The 25,477-nt window shown below is 37.6% G+C and overlaps 1 protein-coding gene across 1 annotated transcript; it reads left to right on the top strand.

The window, feature by feature from the left end:
- The first annotated feature begins 2,119 nt into the window (after positions 1–2,119).
- Positions 2,120–23,862, top strand: LOC144345064 (uncharacterized). The gene is made up of 2 exons (XM_085507849.1): positions 2,120–2,335; positions 20,094–23,862. Exon 2 carries the CDS (start codon positions 20,248–20,250, stop codon positions 21,574–21,576), a length of 1,329 nt encoding a protein of 442 aa, XP_085363975.1. The 5' UTR covers positions 2,120–2,335; positions 20,094–20,247; the 3' UTR covers positions 21,577–23,862.
- The last annotated feature ends 1,615 nt before the right edge of the window (positions 23,863–25,477 follow it).

Genomic DNA, 25,477 nt, shown 5'->3' with positions numbered 1-25,477 from the left:
CAGCAATGGCCGCTGCATGATAAAAGTAACTTGAAATTAATCGCGTTTGATAGATTCAGTTGTCATATGATTGCTATATATGCTATGTGAAGGAATTCATAGGCGCAGTGGGTATTCCACCCATGTGATTGGTTAGTTGTAGCATTCATTAAGTGGTGTGATACCATACTAATACGGCATTTATTATATTTATATCATGTATTACGTACTCTCAAATGAGATAGATAAGCCAGGCTATTGTGGAGTATGGGTAAACCGCAAAAATATTCTAGATCGTCAGCCAGGTTAGTATGATAACAACTTTGTTCCACTAAGTTTGGTCTGTTCTTTGTATTGTCAATTTGTTGTTTCTTGTGGCATTATAGAAAAATACAATAGCCTCGTTAAGTGGCCCAAGTGACGTCGTATGTTTTTGTACACATACTAGTACAGTTGTATTCCAATTTATGAACACTGCCCTCAACGGTGTTATGTAATTGTTACTTCCCTTCCATCACGAACAGAACAATTACAATGAATGTAAACACATTTCTGTGTGCAATAATTTTTATTTTATTAAACAATTAATGAATTCGTTTTTAGAACTCCCTTACAGGTGGTAATTTGTAGCTGTAACGATCTAGCGTCTAAATAAATAAATAAATAAATAAATAAATAAATTTTAGTTATTGGTGGAGAATTAGTCACGTAAAAGGTGAGTCACGTGCCACAGATGCAGGTAGAATAGAAGTTAGAATCAATTCTACTGAGAAACATTAAAATGAGAAAGCAAATTCAGTGTCCCTTGATTATGATTCAAGGCCATTTTGTGAGTTTGTAATACAGATTAAAAAAACATTCGAATTTATTTACATTCGAGTTTGAAGCCACTAAAAAAAACATAATATGATTTGAGGATATAAACTTAGCAGTGGAAATCCTTTAATCTTATCGTACTTTTTGCAGCTAACCTGGGTTTGTTTATTTATTCTCAGCATTTTTGTTACTCTCCGTGTTAGTATGTTTTAGTACATGCGTCAATTTCGCAATTCTGTGCAAATTTCATGAAATTTAGGAAAGTTATGTTTAAGTTCTTTTTTCTGAACTACTGCCACTTGCAATGTGCCCCTTATAAGGAGTAACACCTATTTCTGTGCGTGCTGTTAAACGATGTTTTTGTAAATAGAATAAAGGGTATAGAACTAGAACCTGCGCTGTACAAAGCATATACTAGGACACATTTGCATTGTCCTGGATACTGTGTGCATAACAAAAGAAGCGTTCAATGGATTTACAAACAGAGTAACAACACAACGGACTAGATTGTCGCGAGTCCAACCAGAAGCCGATGCGGTGACCGAACAGACACGAAGTAACGTGACCAAATAACACATTCAGACGTCACGCCCGATGTGTCAGTGTGTTCCAATTGTAATGTGGAGGTTTTCTAATTTATGGATTACAAAAGACAACTACCATTGCAATGCATTGGATGCCAAAGTCACTTTAAATCAGTCAGGCAGAAAATGAGATCATTAATGTCCTTGGAGTAGTTGGCTGTAGTGGTCTGTGTACAAGACTCGCACGCATACAGCGATGCATTCCTGTGAGGGGAGAGGTTGTTGCTTAGCGGACGTATGACATGGTCCCAGGCCGGGTGTTGATGTAAACACGCATAGCCGTGTTTTTTTCTGAAACATGAATCAGGGATTACTGAGAATGTGAAACGAATACACGTATGCAAGCAGTTAATCGCTAAGATTCCTCTGTATCAAGAAATCATATTTAAGATAGAAGTTATGATTACAAAATGTGTCCATTTGAATAAATAAGCCAGACACTTCGCTGAATAGAAATTGATATCGAGAAATATTTCTTTTTTAATTAGGTGAATCATATTTTAAATCAATAACTCAGCCATCTCTATGGTTATTGTGGAGAATTATAATAATCATAAAATTATAATAACATAATATTAGTTGTAAATTTTCCTAAAACCAAACGGGATGTGGCGTTGACATAAGTGGAAAATAACCAGCGAGTTAGGGTACCCAACGGAAGTAGTCCTTTTAAGCAATTGTACTTGTTCTTATATGCGTGTGCGAGTATTGCCAACAGTTATTATTAAACTGGCAAATCACACCGCCTGAAATGAGAGAACATGAACTGGCTAGCTGCCTCCTCATTTGTGTTTTCCAGACCACAACACGTCGCCATGTATTATGTATCTTACGTACACGTCGTGTAACTCTCCACGATTAATATTACAGATATCTGGAAGAAATCAGCGTTATTTCGACACGGTTGCCAAGCGTCTAACACATGCTGAACCGGTGAAGCATACATATTTATACAGGTGAGTTTAGACGCATATTTGTTAACAATTTATTGTGCATACATGCTTTGAAAGTCAACCACACCCTAGGGTCATGCGTTTTAGATCTTGTTTTTTTTTTCTCGTTATGTAAATATCCAATCCGCATCTGTGCTCTTGTTCTAATTCATATTCTATCCAAGGGTGGCGCAATTTCGTGCGTTGGCTATTGCGTTGATTACATAATTGACGTGCCCGTGCGTAGAACGGTGATTCTGTTAATGATCATGTTATGTTTTAACGATTTGTGATGTATACATTGTTAGCTGCACGAGTGCCTGGAATTTGGCAACGTTTTGATGCATATAAAACCGGAGTTGATACATTGATTTAAAAGCTTTCGCTGAGCTACGGATATGGGGAGTCTAGACTACAATCGATAGCAACCATACTGATTTCTGAGCAGACATCATTCTTATATTGCTCTTCCAGCAGCATTTATCGCCTCATCAGGTGACTATGGATACGCAGGCTGAATTTGAATGCGGATATTGTTAATTTGCGATCAGGCGTAATACTATCCTGTTTCTTCATCAACTTGTAGCTTGATGTCGCCTAGTAACAGACTAGAGATTCGTTTCAAAAAAAATGCAACAATGCAAACAAACACACCGTTGGTGTATGATACTTATATTTTCAGCTGGATGTGTATCAACTACATTGGGAAACGTGTCGTTTTCTTACTGAAACAGGAAATATAGCCACATCTCTTAAATTCGGTGATATGTTGTAACGTAGTCCTAGGCTACAATTAATTTAATTTGTAACGTACATATTGTCATTACGTCAAATCCAAAAATACAACAAACCATCTATAACAATGATCTCACGCAACAGTAAAATTGTAAATGTAAACTTAGTTACATTATTTTACTAAATATATACAAAATCAATATCAAGGTTCTTACGCTAGGGATATGAATCCCAATCGCACAGATTCGCAATCTCGGTGTCCCCCTCTCGAAGTGGCCACGGTGAGGCGAGGGCGGAAAGTGGACATGAGCGAAAACTGAGCAGAGAAAGCGTTTTCTAAAAGTTGCTGAGACCTATATACAATATTTCTATTTGGGAATAACCCCGCTCCTCGAACCTGATAATTTGAACAGAATTGTTTGACACTATGATTATATTACCAATGCGCACCTTACGCACTTATTCAGGACTTGCAAATGTGTACACAATGTGTTTGTGAACGGATCCGACATCTGCTGCCAACTATGTCATATTTGGTTTTAAATCGACGACTTCCCGTCGGCAAACGTCATTTCAAACACCCTGTGTGCGTTAATTAGGTATTTCTTTTTTTATTAAAAGCGCTTTCAGTTAGAATGAAAATTAAAGTCACCTTCAATAAACACAAGTACTTTCTAGTTTAGTTGATTTTATCGCTCATAGTGATGACTGATAGTGCATAAAATTCACTAACACGACAGTAACATGGACCATTGTTGGCCATACTGTCCACACATCACGGCTACTTATAATTAGAAAATTTGACAAATCTCGGTCAACAAGGTAAACAAGAGGCTGAACTATTTGTAAGTGGCATGTTGGTAGCGAGATTAATACGTAGGTTACACGCCGCGTCACTCTACGAGGACCCGTTACCCTGTTCCCAACGACTCGTGGTCGACGTGGGTTGTGTGTGGTGTCGTGGCGGCCATCGCCGAACGGTACATCGTCAGGCAAAATCTACATGACCAAACTGTTGTTACGTGCAAATTAGAATTTTTTTGATCGTCGAATTGATCTTTTGTCAGTAGGTTGGTAGTTGTACGGAACGGAGGAAAGGTCGATTCAACGAATACATACACATGTTAAACTACCAAGAGATCAGTCGCCATGGTTACTATGACAACATCGTTCGTGTAAGCGACACGACGTCATACGTTTGTTCAATATTCATCATCCTCGGTTCAAAATCACTGTATACTGTAATTCAAGCAAGCAGATACATATTGTATTCAACCTGCATGGTTTATTGTGAAATAGAAGAACATTTGTGTCAGACAATCGTATCCCTGAATACAGGCGTCAATATAGACACGATGACGTGGATTTATTGAAGTACAAAAGATATGTCATGTGACAGACATGGTTCTGCGTTAATATGCCATATATATTAGTCTTTCAGTATATGTCATGAAAACATATTTACTGACATTAATAGGCTTGTAGATGACATATTTAATGATATGTATATATCGTAGAAATTATTTAATTATACATATATCAAGTATATATAGGTCATAGACCTTGTTTATCTACATAGATATTCCGTACAGGTAGATTACCTGGATTTTATTTAAAAAAACACGGATTTACTGGAATAGTTGTGTCATACTCGTTGTCCCGCGAAGACACATTCCCAAATTTTATATTAAAATTGGGGAAATAAATAAATAAATTCAGAAAATGTAGAGGTTGGTAATTCCAAAAAATAATCACAATGACAACGATACCTCTTGCCAATTACATCTTAAAATCAAACCGTGAATAATCTCAAGCTTAAAACGAGATTTATGAATATCCCTCCTGTGGCGCTTCTTACATTGGCCACATATAAAGATAATTTACATATTTGTGAAACCCCGCCATGTTGTGATTGTAAGCAGAAATATTTATTTGAAATCTCAGCAGTCGAATGTCGCTAACTCTTTTGAGTGATTTTCGATTAAAAAGCCGAACAACCATTGAAACACTAATTTGAATATTGACTTCAAGTATGGTGTGTTTTCCTGTTTTGATGTGAATATACTATACAACTTAATATTATAAATCTGTAATCGCGGCAAGTGCATAAGTGTTACCGACTTGGAGTTGTATGCAAAATTTGCGTGTAGCTCAACAAAATAAAACAAGAACAAAATGAAATTTACATGTTTACTGGCAAATCCAATTAGTGCGAAATGTGAAGCGGACTATAATGATAAGATGTCCATGAATAAGGATAGAAATGAGGTGTTGATTAATTTCATGACATATATTAGTCGATCTCTCATCCGTTTCATCTCTGGCTTACATATACAGATGCAGTATTTACCACATATGGAAATGACCCTAACATCTCAACATGCCTTTATAATAGATGGTTCTTGAACGTCGATGTTGGAAGCAACATAACATGCATTGCTTCTTTGGGTCGTTATATCATTAACTTCAAACTAAAAAAAATGTACAGTATATTTAATTCACGTGGATGAAAAAGGTGATCCCACAAATCATTCTCATTCTCGGGCCACTGTAAATTGTGTATGAACTTTGACATTTCCATGATAACACAACACTAAAGTTATCCAAAATTTGAAATAATAATGCATGATGCGCTCTAATACTTTGTTGTTTAAACTGAGCACTATAACGGGAATTAGGTCACTACGTCGAATAGTGTTCCTTTAGCCATGATGGCTTCTCCAGGAGTGAATGTATAGATGTTCCCATGGGAACGGGCTATGTTGCCGATTGTGTGTACTTAATTTGAGTCACAGCATGCGCTCTCCAATTTATTAGGCCGTTCTTTTTTGAATAATTTGAAAAGCAATGTCAGAGTCCCTCAGAAATGACTACCTGCATTAATGTGAACTATAGATATTCTAATGATGTTGTTCGTATTCAGACCACACATCGCGATCATCATTCTCATTTAATTAAAAATATGTTACCTCCACCATTTTAACTGGTATAAGTCTAGACGCAAATTAACGTGTAGATGAGGGGTATTAAATATAACTATGATTTAACATATCTAATTTGCATACGACAATAACGTGACACTGGCATTCAGTGAGTCCCACCTTTTCGTAATCGCCCTGTGTGTTTCATTGAGATGTTGAAGGGTACTCGAATCTCTATGGTTACGTAATTATTTAGTGCTCGTTGCACATTACTATATTTGTGGAAATGATGTTTTTAATCTTAAAACGTAATGCAAATATTTGACTACGGTCTCATATAGACTTTTTTTCAATATATATCACACTTCAAAACCTACAGTTAAAGTGTTCGAACTTCAATTTATGTCGTGATTTGTAACAATGTTTTTCACAACTTAAACATTTTTCATTTTAAAGTCCTTCATATAACTGAGTATTGTTGCTAAGTGCGAATGAGTCGTGGTGTGATGTTTGCATAATTATATATAGAGGAATACACCGGAATGGAACACTCTTTGAGTGGCAAAAGCAAATCACGTGACTTGTTGCTCTCAAAATGGTCTCGGCGACCATTTGTGTCTATTAATGTAATAAGAAATAATACCAGTGTGAAAAAAAAGATAAGTAGTTGTTTTTGAAGGTGTTGTTAAATCTATTGTTATAGTAAGTTTGTCGACTCCTCTAATGATGATTCAGTCTATAATTAAAGTGCGGTAGTCGTCGCGCTGCGCATGTGCGACATTTGTGTTGATAAACATTGATTTCCCACAATTCAATGCGTTTTTCAAATGGAAATCACAAATATGAGGTTTGACCTAGGCGCGACTTGCACTGATTACCGACGGTGACTCTTTCGATACCTTCCAATCACATGAAAATTGCCTAATTAAAGCTTGGAAACGTCTCAGTTCGAACTCGTTGATCTGCGCAACAGTCAAAGTCGCCATCTTTGTTTATATGAGACCTATATATCTCGCACATGCGCAGCGCGACGACTACCGCGCTTTAATAATAGGAGGTTATTACGAGAATGCGCGGCGTACTGGCTGAGTGCATACTTTGAGGTATCCTCGTAATAACCTTATTAGTATACATCTTTTCTTTCCAAGGATACATCACGGGAATGCCGAAATTCAAAAAGTTTAGAACAGAATCAGCAAACATCTTTGTGTGGAGACCGGGCCATGTTTGTTTTTATTATTAGAGGACGCTTACGCGCGTAATCATTCCATATTTGGAATTCGCATTTCCTTATATGGTAGAATGAAAATACCTCGTAAGATACCGCAAAATTACGACACGCTGTAACTTATAGCGTTACGGAGACAGATGTATAATAATAGAATATACATCAACTTGTCAATTCTGATAATCGGGAGATACCAATAGATAGCGACATTACTAGAGTAAAGGGCAGGTATGGAAATACCGTTTGTTTCTGTCATTCATATGAGTCTATAATTGACCATTAACAATGCAAAACGGGTGTCTTATAACAATAAAACAAATTGTATTGTGGGCAAGGAAAGAATGATTTGTTCGAAAACGTCACCGCGGAACGCTACTTTACCCTCTATAGAGAAACCCTCTAAATAGGTACTGTTTCAGAGCTATATCCGGGCGTGCTGAACCGGAGGTTCCAATATATCATCGAGCGAATGTCGGTATGTCCCTCAAAAATTTTATTTCATTATAAATCATAACAAATATTTTTTTTATCAAGAATCAACACCAAAAATTACCCAAACATGTATGTTTAATGAGTAGTAGATATATTTTAATATAAAAATATATCGTGTGCTTGTTTTTTCACACTACAAAAATATACATGAACCCTAAATGATGTTTTTGAATTTATTTTATCTTGTTCACTTGCTTCAACAATATTTACAATACACCAATTAATTAAATTATCTTGGAAGGCTATCTTTTAATGTACACTGTACGAATTCCGACGTTGCTCAGATCTCAGATATGTGAGGATAAGTGAGTGTTTCAACAAACAGGGGAGAGAACATGGGAGTGCCGCCGGAATAAAACATTGGATATTGTGATAAAATACCTCGATTTGAGGCGCGATATTTGTGCCGTTCGATTGGAACAAATTTGTTGGAGCAAGCATCGACAACGGGAGTAAAATTAAGCGTAGTGCGTCAATAAAATCATCGTCTTTATGTGTGTTAATTTACATTTGATTTGTCATCAACGCTGCTGGCGGCATACATGCTCCGAAGAATCAATTCGCGTAGAAGAAATTCAACAGGTGTTCCCGGTATTCTCGAGCCAATTTTACAAGCAGCAATGCGAGTACGGAAGGCAAGTTGGGTTGCACCGGTCGTGGTACGCTATGTTATGTTATCGCAAGAATTTGGCAAAGTATATTTGGTTTGAAAATCCTTCACAAATATAATTATCAGTGCCATTCCTACACGAGGCGATGAGTCGAATAACATGAGCTAATTGGTGTTGCCGCCACACGCATTTCATTCACTGCGATTTACACTTATGTTGAAAAAAAGTGTTCGCTCAAAGTTTGACCACTGTACAAAACACCGACAGTGGCAGCAAATGCGATAACAGTCTGCGATCACAAAGAAACAACTTTTCAAGTGTCATGTAGAATGGCGGAATAGTTTTCCCAGGGTAAAGGTCATGGACGGGTCGTGTGGCTATAAAACATGAGTTGTTTACTGTAATCTGTTGTTGGTCTTTTATTTATTCTTTATTGTAACTGACATGGTGATTGGATTTTACATAACAACTATTGATAAAATCCGTCTTGAACTAAATTCCGACATTTTATTGAGGGCATGGCGACCGTTTATATATGTGCGTGAGTTGTTCTTGTATTGTTACTGTACGTCACACGCAACAACTGTTTAACTTGTATAGACGCACATTTTAATTAGGCGCCACACATTCAACACACGATGGCAGTAAAGTGACAACAGTTTATCCCTAGGTGATTTGTGTTTGAATGATGGTACGTACTACCGGTATCTGTTTCTTAATCAAGTATGACATCATGGGATGTTTACTTTACCAGCTCTGGTGATAAAGCTAATGGAACAGCTGTATGACTGGAAATAAATGACCCGAACTGATGTATATGTCATGCAGTAAGCCATATCAAGACATCTAAAACAAAAAACAAAAAAACGTTGTTCCAGTCTTGCACACAATAGTTTAGAGAAAGCAAGGAATTACGCATGCGCTTACAATTATTCATACGTACAACTAATTCAACGAGTACGTGCATTTGCGTAGTTTTATGATGAATGAAATCTTACGTGTTTCAAAATCACAGTGATTTTAATTTAAGATCAATTGTAATTGATATAAAAGAGCGATAGCAAATCTCCATATTTCAAACGTAAGTTATTCAACATTGCACATCATACGACTATGGTCACAATGGGCGCCAATAACACTATCTAGTAACAAAGTGTACATTTTGAAAGTGCTAAAATTTTGTTATATTCGAAGTTACTAAGTGGAACGTTACATCAAATATATGGAAAGCAGCATACAAAATATGAGGGGACCCACATTTGTTTCCGTGAAGCTGTGCTAATTCTCTACATAATTTAGTTGCCATTTTGAATTGAAAATTCGTAATAATAGTTATAGGATTTTTATGGACGCAAGAGCAAGCCGGATTAATTGAGCAAAAGTTCGAAAAATCTGTCAAAAGCGCATTAGACGCACCCACACTTAAAATCAAAAATGCATTAAAGTGCTGAATAACATTCAATAATTGAAATTATAGCTTGATACCGTGGAGTCAGCAAGTTACTTTCTACCCACAATTCACTGCGGCGCCTTGCAGAAAAACTTCATATACTATTATAAGCAGACTCATAACTCATAACCAGACGATCCTTTTACTTTCAAACTCCGGTTTTAAATTAACAAATGCCATTGAAACAGTCACACGTTTTACCAGATTAACATAATACCCAATCTAAGCCCCAAATGTATTCAAACTCACGCGAGTATATTGATAGGAACCAAATAGAGTCCCAGTGTTAGCTACGATCGAATCAATCTTCCGCTGACTATAACTCTAGCAGTGATTACAAGACGCATAGATTAGTACAACAATAGTACAACTCGTTAAAAGAAACGCGGATTAGTTTTATTGGAATCTGTTGTGACCTGGGGTGGTGCATGTGCATGTACCCCGCATAAATAAGGGCGGTATCAAACACACCGCAGTCCGAACACTTATAATTCACAGGTATGAACGCGAACGATAGTTTGTCTGATTACTTTCTCCTGGGAGGCACAAACAATTGCATAGTGCTTGTTTGTTAATAGTTTTATTGCGTTATTCGTTCATACGTAAGATGTGAATTCTTATTCACAGGGTTGGGTCAATAATTGAGTAGTTGGGATTGTTCGCATTCCTGTACCCAAATACTTTCATCGCGGCGATGCGGCGTATTACTGCGTTCGCAAGATGTGGTGCTCGTCACGGTGCGTCCACGGAGAACTAGTTTTTTCTATATTGTTAACTTTATACAAAGGTCAATGGTATTTTGGACCACCAGTTCGGTATAATAATTTTAATTATGATCTGCCAAAAAGCTCACGATAACACAACTCCCGAGTCCGTATGTGAATGTAATATAAATTGATTTCCAGACGAGTTGTAATATTGGATTGCTCTGAGGTTTATATAAGCTTTATATGAGTTTATAAAATGAAACCAACAATGCAATTAAATCATGCTTACAAATAAGCAAAATCACTTGCCAATATGTGCATGCCGCTCATAATTCATGCCATGATTGGTCACTTTTGATTAAAATATCAGATATGTGGTGTTACACAAATAATGAATGAGAGGCGGAATGTATTAAGGAAACACATTTTTGTTGAAATAAAGTGAAATATAAAAACTCAGAATACATCTTTAACTTGAGAATTGGTGTTTTAGGTAATTTCTTGGCCTATTTATCAGACCGTTGAAATGGATAATGTTTGCACACTCGTCCCGCTCGATACAATGATATCTGTGCACGCAGCAATGCAATCCGATCACTAGCCACTATTGCTAGTCATATACCACGTCTCTAGCACTGTCTGCTTTGTGTCTATATTCTATTCAGATATGCGACCTTCGTGAGCCCTAGCAATCACAATAACACTCTTAACAATACAACTCGAAGAATAACTATAGGTACTTATGACAACGCATAAATGATTAGTTTAGTCTGGATACTGCTATACATATATAATATATACATCACATGTAACACCTTAATTTATTACTGCCACGTTTTACTGCCGCGATTCACCATGGCAACGAAATATTACAGGGGTGCATATAGTCGTAAGCAACAAAGTATGTCAAGTAAATACAGAAATTCAAGTCAGCGGTAAAATAGAATTCGATCGGACAGATTACGTAATAATACTTCAAGAAATGACTACGGTACAGTGCCACACACTAGCCAGAATTTAACAGCATCAACGTGTCAATGAACCAAAATAAATGAATTAAATATTTGGCTTAAATTATGTCATGAGTAAATTACTGACAGTATTCATGATATATTCACGCACACATGCCATAGAAACATCGCACTTGCCTGTATCTGTATAAGGTATATAATTTGACACCGTACTTTCTATTATCAAATTAAGATAAAACGTGTCATGATATATTACATTCATAATACGATGGTGCATTAAATTCACACTAAATAATTCGGAAAAACCGCTGACTTTCAACAAAGTGATTAAATATGACTTCCCATCGGTATCTGGGATGAATTTAGGAAAGGTGAGGGACGTTTTATGATTTATATAACTGTAGGTAGTCACTGACACGATGTATGCACGTGTTTGCAAGGTAATCCATGTAAATATTTCATCGCATTGTCTAAATCCTTCTCTTAACACTAAATCCACAAGTGCATAAAGAAACGTCGACCCAGTTATATAAAATACCGGATGTCTTTTAAACGACATATCTCTGTCTCCGTGGCGTTTCAAATAGATTGTAAAATAATTGATAATATTTACCACCCACAGGGCGCATGCACGTTTCCTGAACTGTCATATTTTTGGAGAAGACGCGGGCAGCGTTATTTTGTCCGCATTTTCTCCCCTCAAATAAAATGTTATATTGTACTTCAAATAAGTATGACATATGCTAGTAAACGGTCACGCTGAGTGTATTCTCACACTTTTCTGACATCAGTAGATTCATATACTGGTGGACGGAAGAATTTACAATATCTGTCACATGAAAACCTACCCACGAGTCAACTCAGTTCAAGTTCAGCAGGCGTGATTGGAGGGGAGGGGTACCCCACATTGTACGATGCCGTATCTATTGGATTTAACTGATTAAATATCAGGTAACGTTAAAATAGCAGTCACCAAACAGATTACTCGACGCCTCAGCAAATATATGCATTGCAAATGCCACAAAAACGATTGGTAACTTATTATTAAAATAGAAAACGCCCCCTGCCTCGATATAACTTAGATATGACAAAGTTAACGCGAAAATAAAACAAAAACTCTCTAAGGTCGAATTTTTGTTACTCAATTTACAAAAAAAACGACTGTTAAACAGATATATTTTAAGAAAATTGCATAAGTCGCATGGGACCTACACAGAACCACCTGCGGAACTTTAATTGCCAATGCTTAGAACAACTGACACTGGATATATTTATTCCGGAAATACAACTTTTTCCTTCAAGTCCAATACCGTGACGAGGAAGTTTGCTTTCATTGAAATAATAACTCCGCGATTGTCTGAGTGTTACCAATCCTCACATTTACGTTTCAAGTTTTCTAGCATGACGTCATAAAAAATACATTTATTTGCCTTAGCGGGTAACGACCATTGCTGTTTGTCTATTTTTTTCTTTGAAAACAATAGCCCTGAGTCTAAACTGTTTTGTATGTCTTGAGCATGAGCAAAAACTAACATATTATTTTCAGAATCGTGAAAAGACTGTAAGAGCCAAGAATAATGCATGTGTTTTCATTAGTGTGAACTGTTACACTTAATGAGTCAAACACTTTTTACAGTGTGCAGTTAACTTTGATTGTATTTTGGCTTTAATGACGGGATGTGGTTTCATTTCGGAAACTAGTTACAAGAGTGTGACTAGCATGTCCTTGGGGAGAAGTTGTTCTGGCGTAGATTGAATGTATACACTCACCTTTAATTGGAGTAGTTGACATAGAGCAAAGTTAAATGTCCAGTTAATAATTTTGCAAACTACATCGTGATGAAAGTCACCGTGGGTGAATGACATCGTAACCACTGGTAAGTTTTTAAATAAGTTTTGAATAACTTGTCAGTCATCACCAAGCAACATTCGCAAATCTAATTTTATTACGTATAAATATAAAATAACACCCTCAGCTTAAAGGTGCAATAATCTGACATGACAGACTATCAGTAGTGGACACACTGGGCTACTATGGGGATTCCACTTCAGCCTTATAAACTACGCTACTGAGGGCGATATATGTTCACCGTACCTATATACATATATTGAAATTAAATTCCACTATGATGTGTCTACACGGGAATAACCAATGCAGGGGAAAATGCCAGTTTCCAGTCGAGGCGAGAAAAGCTCAGGGAAAAGAGGAAGTGGTAGTCAATGGTTACTGACTCGTTAAAAAATTGGCATCGTTGCTAAACATTGACCTAAATCACACTTATGTTTACGGGCCGCGTTAGTCATTATCAATCATTTCGACATGTTTTTGCTTCTCTCACGTGGTTATGGATTCGGTTTATATCACGGTGCAATGTCAATCTTTTAACAAGGGAAGCAGTTGTTCGTGTTCGAATAAGAAAAGATTAGCCAGTACAGTACAGCTAGCACAGAGCGTGATTTGAATGTTCTAATTGTATATGATTTGCTCAAGCAGTATTAGTATTTCCACTGGCAGTTTTAAGACTACCGAAGCTCGACCAGCTCTTTATTCGACCTCAGTCAATACAACATATCCTCCAGCGTTCCGAGTCTGTCGCAATTTCTACTTACTCTATAAGGAAACAAAGAACGCCTGGAATATTATTTTGATCGTCTCTATTCAGTCCACCTACCATCGATCGTGGTGTATTCAACATAAATATTGGTATTCATAATACTTTTAATACGCGGCGTTTCCCCAATTACTGAAACTGACTCCCCAGTTTACTGATAATAAACGCCACATACAGAATTTCGTGTCAGGGCTTTAACATCCATTTATATAGTCTAAGGCAGGTTTGCTTCGATCCGAAGTCAGTTCTATAGTCTATAGCTATTGTCTGGCTAGACTCGTCATTCGTCAAGGGCACTGGTTAATTATTTACATTTCAGTATTCAAGTTGTTGATGATGACAGCATCGATCATGTTTATGAAACGTCTTTAAACTTCATCATCATCTTGTAATGGACCTTGTTTTTTTAAACCCCAAGGTAGTATGTTTCAGATGTTTGAATGTAAGAGGATAAGGTAGGCTATACTAAAGGATTATACGAACAGAGGTTAAATTCTAGTACTGTATATTCCCGAACACCGCAATTTTGTTTATATTGTTCTCAATACACGCATCCCTAAATTGACTGTTGATTTCCCTTAAAATCAGACTAACTTGAAAACATACAAGTTAAATTGGAGCACGTTTATAATCTTCATTTTAAAGAATGATATTAGGTAATCCACCGGGGGATGATTCTGATAATATCTTATATGAATATTTCATCTTACAGTTTATAAGAATAAATAAAAAAACTATCACCGTTTATTAGTTTGGGATTGAATGTGAGAGAACTGGGAGCGTGGCAACGGGTTTCTTTATATTTTACACTCGAGTTAGCCAGGCAGAATTCGTATTGAGCATGCGCAGATGTGTGATACAAAAGGTAGGGTTTCTACTCGTGACTGGCACTCACTGGAAACTACTACGATACATTTTACATGATGGTAGCACAACGACTGTGTCACGGAACACTGATTTTACTGACATCCATCTGACGATAAAAACATACGACGGTAAGTAAACGTATATGTTCGGTCATAGACCTTTTGTTAATAACAACTCGAGTTAGTTGTTGACACATGTACAGTCGCTTTAAGTCGGAACAACTACTGTTGAGCGATGAGGTACACGTTAGATGAATAACTATCCACTGCACAAACTAAAGGCTTTGCTCTTTAATGGAAACCGAGCACAGTAGTTGTCGTTATGTTTATATACCTAGGTCATATCGGATATCTACACAAATGTTCATTTCCGTTTATATACTACACTCAAACAATTGCCAAATTTTAGAATTATCAAACCAAGTACATTCAACATGTTTTAAAATAAGTTAAAACAAAAAAGGTAATACTTATTTTTTTTAATTTATAAACAACAACAACAACTACTACAGCATGACGCACGAGAACAAAAAAGCTAGACAGCTTGGCTACTTTTTCTCTCTCACAGTCTTAAAGAGTGAGATAGCAGAAGTACGATGACATAAGCCTCGCGCAACACGGTGATAAATTTCCCACAAGTGTCAATCCACTGTAGCATTTTGTGTTTGTCTTCTGGCTTTTCGTTGCCGGGCTCACATGCTTCACTTATCTCCAAGTACCAATCGTTCAGTCATCCGATCAGTACTTCATCGTGCCCTTTGAATGCTATCTCCATATTTGTGACTCTAGGCTGCGAAGAATTCCTCAAGTTTTAACGTACACACGAATATATGTTGTTTTCAAATATTATGTACGTTTTAAGTAGTTTCTCCTGATTCAATTTGTTGAATCTATTTTTTTTCACTATTTGAGGGAAAAGATATACTTGAATATATACTGGCTAGTGTGGCATGATGATATCTTCGGAAAATACTGTGATTTAAACCTCGAATCTAATAAGTACTACTTTGAAATCTGTTGTCCTGCAAAACAACTATGACACAGAGACTTGAAGAACCTTGGCACATTGAATAATTGTTGTTTTTTTCCTTTGTGCGTAAGTTGACTTGTGGCTTAAGCTCTTAAACAAACAGTGATACCACGTATTTTATCTCAGGTCCTGTATTGCATTCAACGCCAGATATTTTAGAAGACAATGCATGGATACATACAACTGACAGATATTTTCTACGGGGTAAGGGGGTGTTAAGTTTTAAAGCCTAAGGCCATGTACGACAATATGTGCATGTGTTAACATTTGTATCATGTAATTGCCTAACTGCGCTTGGGATTGTCATCAGTCTGCATCTGTCGCGATTCAATACGCTTAAACTTCAGACAACTAATATTAGTTGTCCGAGCCTAAACCGATTCATTTATTTTAACTAACTACTATCCTACGTGGACGTAGTATCGAAGCTACTAGGTGGTATTCAGATGTACAGACAATGTCAATAAAGACGGTGAACTACGTACGATTAATGATAAGCTATTCGGGACATTGATGATAGAGGGTTTATATCATCATGCTCACTGACGGGAATGGAATTTGGCCATTGTGTGACGTCACTGTCACAATATTCTTGATCACATGATGATTTTTTAGAAAGCGCTCATGTTTAATTATCAAATAAAAAAATACAGGTACATAACGAGCACGCGAACACACAGCGCGAGATTCAAGCTCAATGACTGAGGCAAGGAGCTTCGGCACTCTAAGCAGACGCGCACCTCAATGCGACAGACAAATCATTCAAAAGACGGTTCAGTAACGTGACAAATGACTAGACGAACACGTGCGAGTTAGATCTCTGACGTCACAAGCAGCGAAATGCATATAAGGCCAAGTATTCATGGTCTGTGTTGACAGTTCAGGTTCAGTTACAAACGGGGTAAAGTTCAATGCCATTTCTACCAGCACTGACAACACATTAAAGGAACGGAAATAATTACAGTTATATTACGAATAGAAATGAAAGAATGAAATATGAATTATTAGTATCTTACTTCATTGTGTATTTGCCGTATACTCGTACATCGCATTTACAGATCTAACTATTTACTGATTTTTATGTTAGCATTTTTTACAAAATCATTGTGGCTTTGAATCGATACATATAATTGCTTGTATTCGCTCTTTAATAGTTGTATGATATTCCGTGCTGATATGTCAATAAGGTCAAATGCATTCTATATTCACAGTGAGTTGATGTTGTTGCCAACCCAGCCTATTAACGTTTTGCGCCCGCGAAAAAAAATTGTGCCATTTCAAGCTTGTTGTGCCTTCGTTGCTATGGTTTTCCAAACGTCCATCCACGGTTGAATATAAAAACTAGTTTTCTCCTGTAAAGTATTGCGACGATGTTAGAGGTGGTGGTTGTAACGCCGCGTCTTGTTCGAAATGGGACTCATAGCGACGAATACAACGCGTGTAAAATAAATTATTTGTTTAGTACATGCGCATGCGCTACGCGACGACCACCGCCCTTTAATTGTCCACGAAAAGGATTGGTAGAGCAACTGTTTTCAGAGTGGTCCATACAGATTTTGTCAACTATTTAGTAACCGCGTTTATCTTAGGGGTCTCTCGGCGACAATTCGCTCTGCATTCGGGTCGCAGACATGTTCAAATAAAGTTTTGACATAAAGTCCTTGGGAAAAACAGAATAACCATATTGTAACGCATCTGATGCCACTAAGGCGTACTGAATCTAAGCTAGTCGTGTTTGATTTATTTCGATCGGTTGATGACACCTTTGATTATAAAGTTTTGCCTGGAACATTTAAACTTAGATTTATGCTCAAAATTAGTTCTTCGATATCATATCTATGCGATCTTTAAAAAATGTACAAACAAACATCGACAGAGTGTGTCCCTGACTCAGTGTCATGTTATATTTTAACCCCCACACACGAGAAGATTGTAGATAGTGGACGGCAAGTTTTAGACTAATTTTATTCAACATATTTACTAAAATATGACGTACTCACAGAATTATATTTGGAACTGAGTAATGAATATATATATTTGATCATCCATAATAATAATAATAATAATTTATTTACTTACATTGCGCTATTTACAGTAATAACTGATCAACAGCGCATGACATAAAACTACAAACTATACCAAAGAAAGAATAATTACAAATTATATGCTTTCTTCATCAATTTGTTTTTTATTTATTTTCTTAAATTCGTAGTTTCATTTTATTCCATTTATAGCGAAGCTTACTGAAAGATGCGCGTTGATACTATCAGATGACTGCGATTTAACGACAACATTTACGCCCAGACCAATTTATGCTTTCACATGTTGTCACGTACGTGATATGACATCAGATATTTAAAATATAACCTGCTCACGAATCTGGTGCACTCATATATTCACAAACAAGAATGAGCAAAATATAACCGATCAGCGGGAAAATGGTAAAATACTACAAGAGATAAAAAAGACAGACGTTTCGAGTTAAACTCTTCGTCACAATCAAGGCTGTATATTGAGGGTCGGATAGTGGAGTTTGTGACAAAGCTGAGAACACCGGACTGAGAGTCGCATTTGTCTTACATTATACTATGGACCTCGATCAAAACTCATCAAACTCGATGAAGTGGGCTGGTTCACCAAGATTGAAATGTTTGTCCACAGCCTGAGAACAAGAGGTCATGGCCTCATAGAGCTCGTTCAACAAACGCCGGCCATATCGACTATATCTGGTAACTAGGGGTGATTACATACCTAACAACGGTGGATCGTGTTGTCAACTCTCGTTCCTTGTGTTTGAACAGTTATCATATGTAATGTTACCTGACATGTTTTGTCCGATCGTCAGCTCAAACGCGATTTATTGAGCTCAAAAAACAAACGTGAGCCCAAAGTACCCGATTTCTTCGTTAGTAAATCTCACAGTACATGGAAACAGAGACACGTACAATGCACAACCGCTATTATACGCAACAAAGAGCCATTGCACAAAAAATAGTCTTAGGTTCTTGACAGTTTGTCCTGTATGAATTTTAATGCTTGATTATAATAATAATAATAATATTTATTGCATCTTTAGAAATACAGTATGTCTATCAGTACAGTAGCAATAAAAGTATAATAATAATGAAATAATAAAGAAAGAGAAAATATTATAATGTTAAGTATAAAAGTAAAATGTAATTTGTACGATTCTGATTAGTCGGACTCTTTTCCTGAGACTGGACGTGAAGAATTTCAGCCTATATCTCGCCAGTCCGGCTCATGTGGCGAATACAACTAGAAACAACGGCCAATCGTTTTACATCAATTTACAGGGCTGCATTTCACTGAAATATTGAGCAAAGCTTTATCTAGTTATTGCGTAAAACTCGATAACGTGCTCTGTGATTACTCAATATGTCCTTTTTATACAGCGCCCTCTTTCGGCAAACAATTCAAATATTCATGTTTCAGTTTACGTTTCAACTTTCCACTTTCAAGTATCTTATATGGCATTGCTTAATTCCACTGATAATATTTCACAACATATATTTTCCATAATTACTAACATTTATGTCTCTTTCCTCAACACCTAGCAACAATAATTTTAAATGGCGGCAGTCGCCGTTCGTGCCGCGTCCTGGTCGATATCGGACTCATAGCGACGTATACAATGCGTGTAAAATACATTGTTTATTTACATGAAATTCGAACACGCGCTGCGCGACGACCACCGCCCAATTTTTTAAAGAAATTTTTAACAGGCTTTAAACAATAAAAATCTACTTTCTAGTTTTGGTCACGAAGCCCATTGAAAGCAATAGCGCCCACGTCAAGCATCAAAACTGAACTGGAGAGTATTTGCTGGTTGTAATTTATCCACCACTTCTATCTAACGCTGACAAATTATTAATAACAAATTATTAATTATTGCCAGAAAACTCTATCATCTCTACAGAACAAATGAACTCAAATCCGGAACATTTTGCCATATTTATAACGTTGAGGGCGCGCTTACAATGATTTCACTGATTGGCGCGACTCAAACGTGACCTGTCAACAATAACTGGTTTTAGCCCTCCCTATAATGAACGAATAAAACAAGCTTTTACTCACGCTATTTCATTAAGTGACCTAATTATTTATCAATGCGCAATTCTGTTGTTCTTTCATTTTTCAGATTCCACATTTGGCAGGACCTCTTTGTGGATGACTTCAACAACGAATAACAATACCAGTGTTTAATACGTTCTACTTTATTGTCCACATCGACTTGGACAATTTCATAGAAATTTGTTTTCACTGATGTGCAGTTCTCATTTTGATTCGTCCGAATGGCTATTACTTCCGTGCGGGTGTTGAATACGATGTCATCGCCATCTGACTGGGCTAGGTCCTGGGCCAAAGCCAATGCCCAAGTTAAAAAAGTCAAAACACAATCAGACTTTCTCAATGACGTCCAGGAACGACTGTATCTGCCGCAGATTCAGGAATCGCCCAATGTTCACTTGTATAGCAAGACTTATCGATTGGCAGCCGCCAGGCGTCGACACGGGACCAAGCGTAAGCGATTACAGCGGGAAAACGTGAAAGACTCTCTTCCTAAATTACCAGACATTCGACAAACTTGGTCAATGTTTGAAGAAGTGAACGAAAACACAGAGAACGAAAGGCCCCGTTCTCGGAGCAACAGTGATTCTCACTTGCCACCCATCAATGACACTAAGCAACAAATACATCAGAAAAGGAAACCGTATCGTTACCATGACCACAATAATAATTATAGCAATTATAACAAGGAAACCAACTCACTGTCAGTTTCGTTAGTTGTCGATTACACAAACCAGGATTCGCTCAACCATCGAGCTGAGCAAACCACAAACCCACCTTTTCCACCTATCCCATCATACCCTGTGCGCAGGTCCTGGAAGAAGAACTCCCTCTATAGGCGCACTTTAGAGCCAATTGAAAGACGCGAGCACGACAAGAAGAAAAGGGAAAAACAAATTGTGCCAAAAATAATAAACAAAGAAAGTCTTGCGAGACTTCCGCAAATAAAGAAACATAATTCTGTAGTGTCCGATGCAAAACAAGTGGAAACCGTGGATAATTACCGATTAAAACTCACGGAGCAGAATATAGACGAATATCGGAAACAACAAGAGAGAAAGGCGTCTGCTGGCAGGCGAATGCTAGCGCCGCCGAATAGCGCGAAATCGGCAAAAAAAATGCGCCGAAAAAGTAAACTACAAAGCGACTCCTTGCGAAGAAAATCGAAAGAAGATCGAACAACAACGAAAATCAACGACGACTCAGGATTCTCCTGTAAGACGGTTACAGACATCAAACGAAAGAACTCGTACTTAGAACAGTGTGCGGACAACGAACAAGTTTATTCCGGGGAAGCAACAAATCAGAATATATATGAGCATGCGCTCTACACTCTATCAGAAGATAAACGACAAGAAATTGAAAACTGGCTTGATGAATGCGAAAGGGCCAAACCCAACTGGTTGCCGGTACCTGGGGATCCCAATGAAGAGGAATCGCAGCGATTGGACTCAGGATCACCGGAAGTGGACGGAGAAGTGGAAGAAGTGAAGATGCCATTTGACGATACCGCCAAAATAAGAAACTTAGTTTTTCAGGTTGAGGAAGAGTAACTCACAATTGAAGTTTTTTCCCAAACTTTGATCCACATTGGATTGTGAAAAAAAGAATAGTTAAGTTACTCTGTGTAGCTGCATGAAGGCGCCCGATATTCTGGTGAATAAATAATGCAAACCCGGGCGTTTTACATGGGGTAATTGCTTTCAAAATAATGCGTATTGAAATTTACAAAAGTGTTAAAAATCGAGTACAGTTGAAGTAGTTGTTAGGCATTGCTTTGTGAAGGTAGGTACGCTGTGTTGCCTTTCGTTAAAAAGTTAATCTTTTCGAGAAAAAAGCTGTTTCCATGTCATTCAGTATGGTTTATTTGATTTTAAATAATAATATAATGCTTCTAGCATTAAAGCGGGAGGGTCGCCACCTGCGTACGCTGGTGAGTCCCTAGCGACGATAACAACACACGCTAAAAACGACACGCGATAGCCGTCTGACGCATGCGCAGGTAACGACATCCCCGCTTTAATTGATATCAATATTTTGCATGTGCTAAATAAAATCATTCGAAAAGCAAAACAATCACCACCGAGTTTGGCACTAAGTGGTGTGCTGGCTATCAGTCTGCAACGTGTGGTACGCTCACGTCTCAGCACCGAGTGGTGTGCTGGCTTCCTTTCGGCGCTAAGCGATGATCTGGATCCTCGGCACCAAGTGGTGTGCTGGATCATTGGCTCAAAACGTGGCGTGCTGACCTCTCGGTACTGAGTGGTGTGCTGGCTTCCTTTCGGCACTAAGTGATGAGCTGGATCCTCAGCACCTAGTGGTGTGCTGGATCATTGGCCCAGAACGTGGCGTGCTGACCTCTCGGCACTGAGTGGTGTGCTGGCTTCCTTTCGGCGCTAAACGATGAGCTGGATCCTCGGCACCAAGTGGTGTGCTGGATCATTGGCCCAGAACGTGGCGTGCTGACCTCTCGGCACTGAGTGGTGTGCTGGCTTCCTTTCGGCGCTAAACGATGAGCTGGATCCTCGGCACCAAGTGATGTGCTGGATCATTGGCTTAAAACGTGGCGTGCTGACCTCTCGGCACTGAGTGGTGTGCTGGCTTCCTTTCGGCACTAAGCGATGAGCTGGATCCTCGGCACCAAGTGGTGTGCTGGATCATTGGCCCAGAACGTGGCGTGCTGACCTCTCGGCACTGAGTGGTGTGCTGGCTTCCTTTCGGCGCTAAGCGATGAGCTGGATCCTCGGCACCAAGAGGTGTGCTGAATCATTGGCTCAAAACGTGGCGTGCTGACCTCTCGGTACTGAGTGGTGTGCTGGCTTCCTTTCGGCACTAAGCGATGAGCTGGATCCTCGGCACCTAGTGGTGTGCTGGATCATTGGCCCAGAACGTGGCGTACAGACCTCTCGGCACTGAGTGGTGTGCTGGCTTCCTTTCGACACTAAGCGATGAGCCGTTTTCTGGGTGCCATGTGGTGTACTGTGCAGGCTCTCTGTGTAGCATATTAAAACGTGGTTGTTCTGGAATCAACCGATACACTTATATTTGTGTTGTGTACTGTTTTCAGGTATGTACTGCCCTATATTGCATTCTTAAAATGTGTGTATATTTTTACAGCATTTACAAAATGTCAAGATTACTGTTGCAAACACTCGATATAAATGAATGTTGTGTACCTCAGAGCTCAGTTCTGAATTTTACTGTTTCAAAATGGTCGAAATATTTTTTCATTTTTGACTACAACTTGTGTGTGGTGATGTATGGCGGATTTAATTCATTTCTAAGTGAAGTGAACTTACATACTGACGCTCTCATTATATATTTGAATATTCTCGACACCGGACTTCTTTACTTTGTTTTGAAACTAGCGTGAACGGGCGTGTATTCATCCGCCGCTACGTTGAGGTAATGAATGGTATACGCTTAGCTCATATGTCAAGCCTGAACGCTGGAGACAAAAGTCCTATACATTGATAAACTGGGTTTATTTTAGATACATTCAGAAATACGTGCAATTGTTTTTCAATGTAAAGACATTTTGTGTAATTATAATAATTTATCTCGATTTAAAAGTTAATTGCAAATTGGAACTCAGTTTCTACACAGGTTTATGGTACTACTTTTGTTAAAACACAGATTTATGGAAATCTATAAATATGAACACGTATTTACCAAATTATTGCAGTTTGCACACTTTTTAAAATTATCGATCTATAGTTTTCTAATAATTGAATGACTTTGTTTTATTTTACAAACAAGTTCGATATAGATCAAGTTGTGTTTTCCAACATAAGTGAATGTGAATTAAAATACATAGAGCAAAAGTCAACATACATGAATATATGGTTACATTTAATTGCCAGAGTTTGAATATACATGAACGAGAATAGTATTCCAGATGTTTTGTCACGAGAAACTTGTAAACGTTTCTTGTTAATAGTTTGTAACATCCAGATACTTATTTCGTAACATCCAGATGCACAAAAAGTTGTATTCTGATAATTTCCAGAATTACGTGAAAGCGGACTAACTGTCTCAGATATATTGTCTGCATTCGTTTTCCAAATTAAAACGCCGAACGACGATCCGAGCGTGGCCTTTAACATTTTATTTTGTTCGGTACGGAATCAAAAGCAAGTACTACGTTTATCCGGGATACCATTTATTCATTTGTCAACCATCCTATATAAAAATGTCAGCAAGCTTCAGTGAGAACACATCATATATCAAAGCAAAACAATTCGTTTTTGTTGTCTTTTTTAAGTGATTCTCACAGAATTGTTAAAGCTATTCTTGTTACAGGTAGGGAGGAGCATGATACAAAAAACTGATTTTAAAGCCTTCCATTGTCGCTGCATTTAGTATGTTCACACAATGTATTGTTCTTCTTATATGGCGGATTTTGTAATGATGTATATATCGACTGGTGCCGTTTACAACGTCTATCATTTATAATTGCAGAATGCAGTTTTGAATTAATTTGAATCATACATGCCGTCCATGATAATAAAAAAACATTATATAAAAAAATGATAAAGATTATTTATATCATATATACTTATGTAAAGTTGCATATTCTATTATTAGTTTGGAAATAAAAAGGTGAAATGAAACCAGTTATATGACTACGACTACGTTTTTAATTTTTTTTTCGATATTTTTTTTCGACAATACGCTATTATGTCTTCTCACTAGTCATTTAGATATAGCCCCCACCAACATGCATCAAGTTATGTTAACATTGACGCAACAAATCTTTCAAAACGAGTTCCAAACCGTCATTCCCCTTGTGTTGATTGGCCGAATGTTTCAACATTATTTATAAAACTTGATAAACGCATGAAATTGAGGCTGAAAAAACAAACAAATTAGTAATAACTTCACTGTATAGGGGTACTGTGCAATTGAAATTTCGGTTACGTCATGATATGTCAATATAAACATCATTACTGTAGCATGTTTCTAGGTCTTCATAATCTGCGATTGAACACTTCATATTCTAAGAAAGTATGATGTCTTCCAGCAAGAGTTCGAGATTCTCTCTATGTGAAAGCATCTTAATAATGGAAAAGATAAGCATGTTTGATCTGTAAGTTGAGTTGGGTGAATCTGACCCCTAGAGGTTATAAAAGTGGCCTATTGTTTGCTTACACCGTTTCTTAGAGGGCGCTCTCTCGGGGCAAACTGCTCCATGATTGAACTTCTTATATCAATTCGATAGCGTTTGAATAGCGGTGGTTATTAAGCGGGCTTGTCGGGAGTTTATAATGTAATTCAGTGAGAAGCTTGAAACAATACGCGACCGGACCGGATACTGAATATCCGGGTAGGTGGATTTCTGGCGACCTCTCCCTCTGACAGTAGGGCCTTGAAATTAAAGTATTGTACCTTCATAACGAATATAATCGTTGTATTTTTATTATATTTGTATGTTATTTTTACATATGTCATCGT

The sequence above is a fragment of the Saccoglossus kowalevskii genome, chromosome 14, assembly GCF_978046115.1.
Source record: "Saccoglossus kowalevskii chromosome 14, keSacKowa6.1, whole genome shotgun sequence".
Lineage (NCBI taxonomy): Eukaryota > Metazoa > Hemichordata > Enteropneusta > Harrimaniidae > Saccoglossus > Saccoglossus kowalevskii.
Note: the sequence above shows the minus strand (reverse complement) of the source record. Positions and strands in the feature narration are given on the sequence as shown.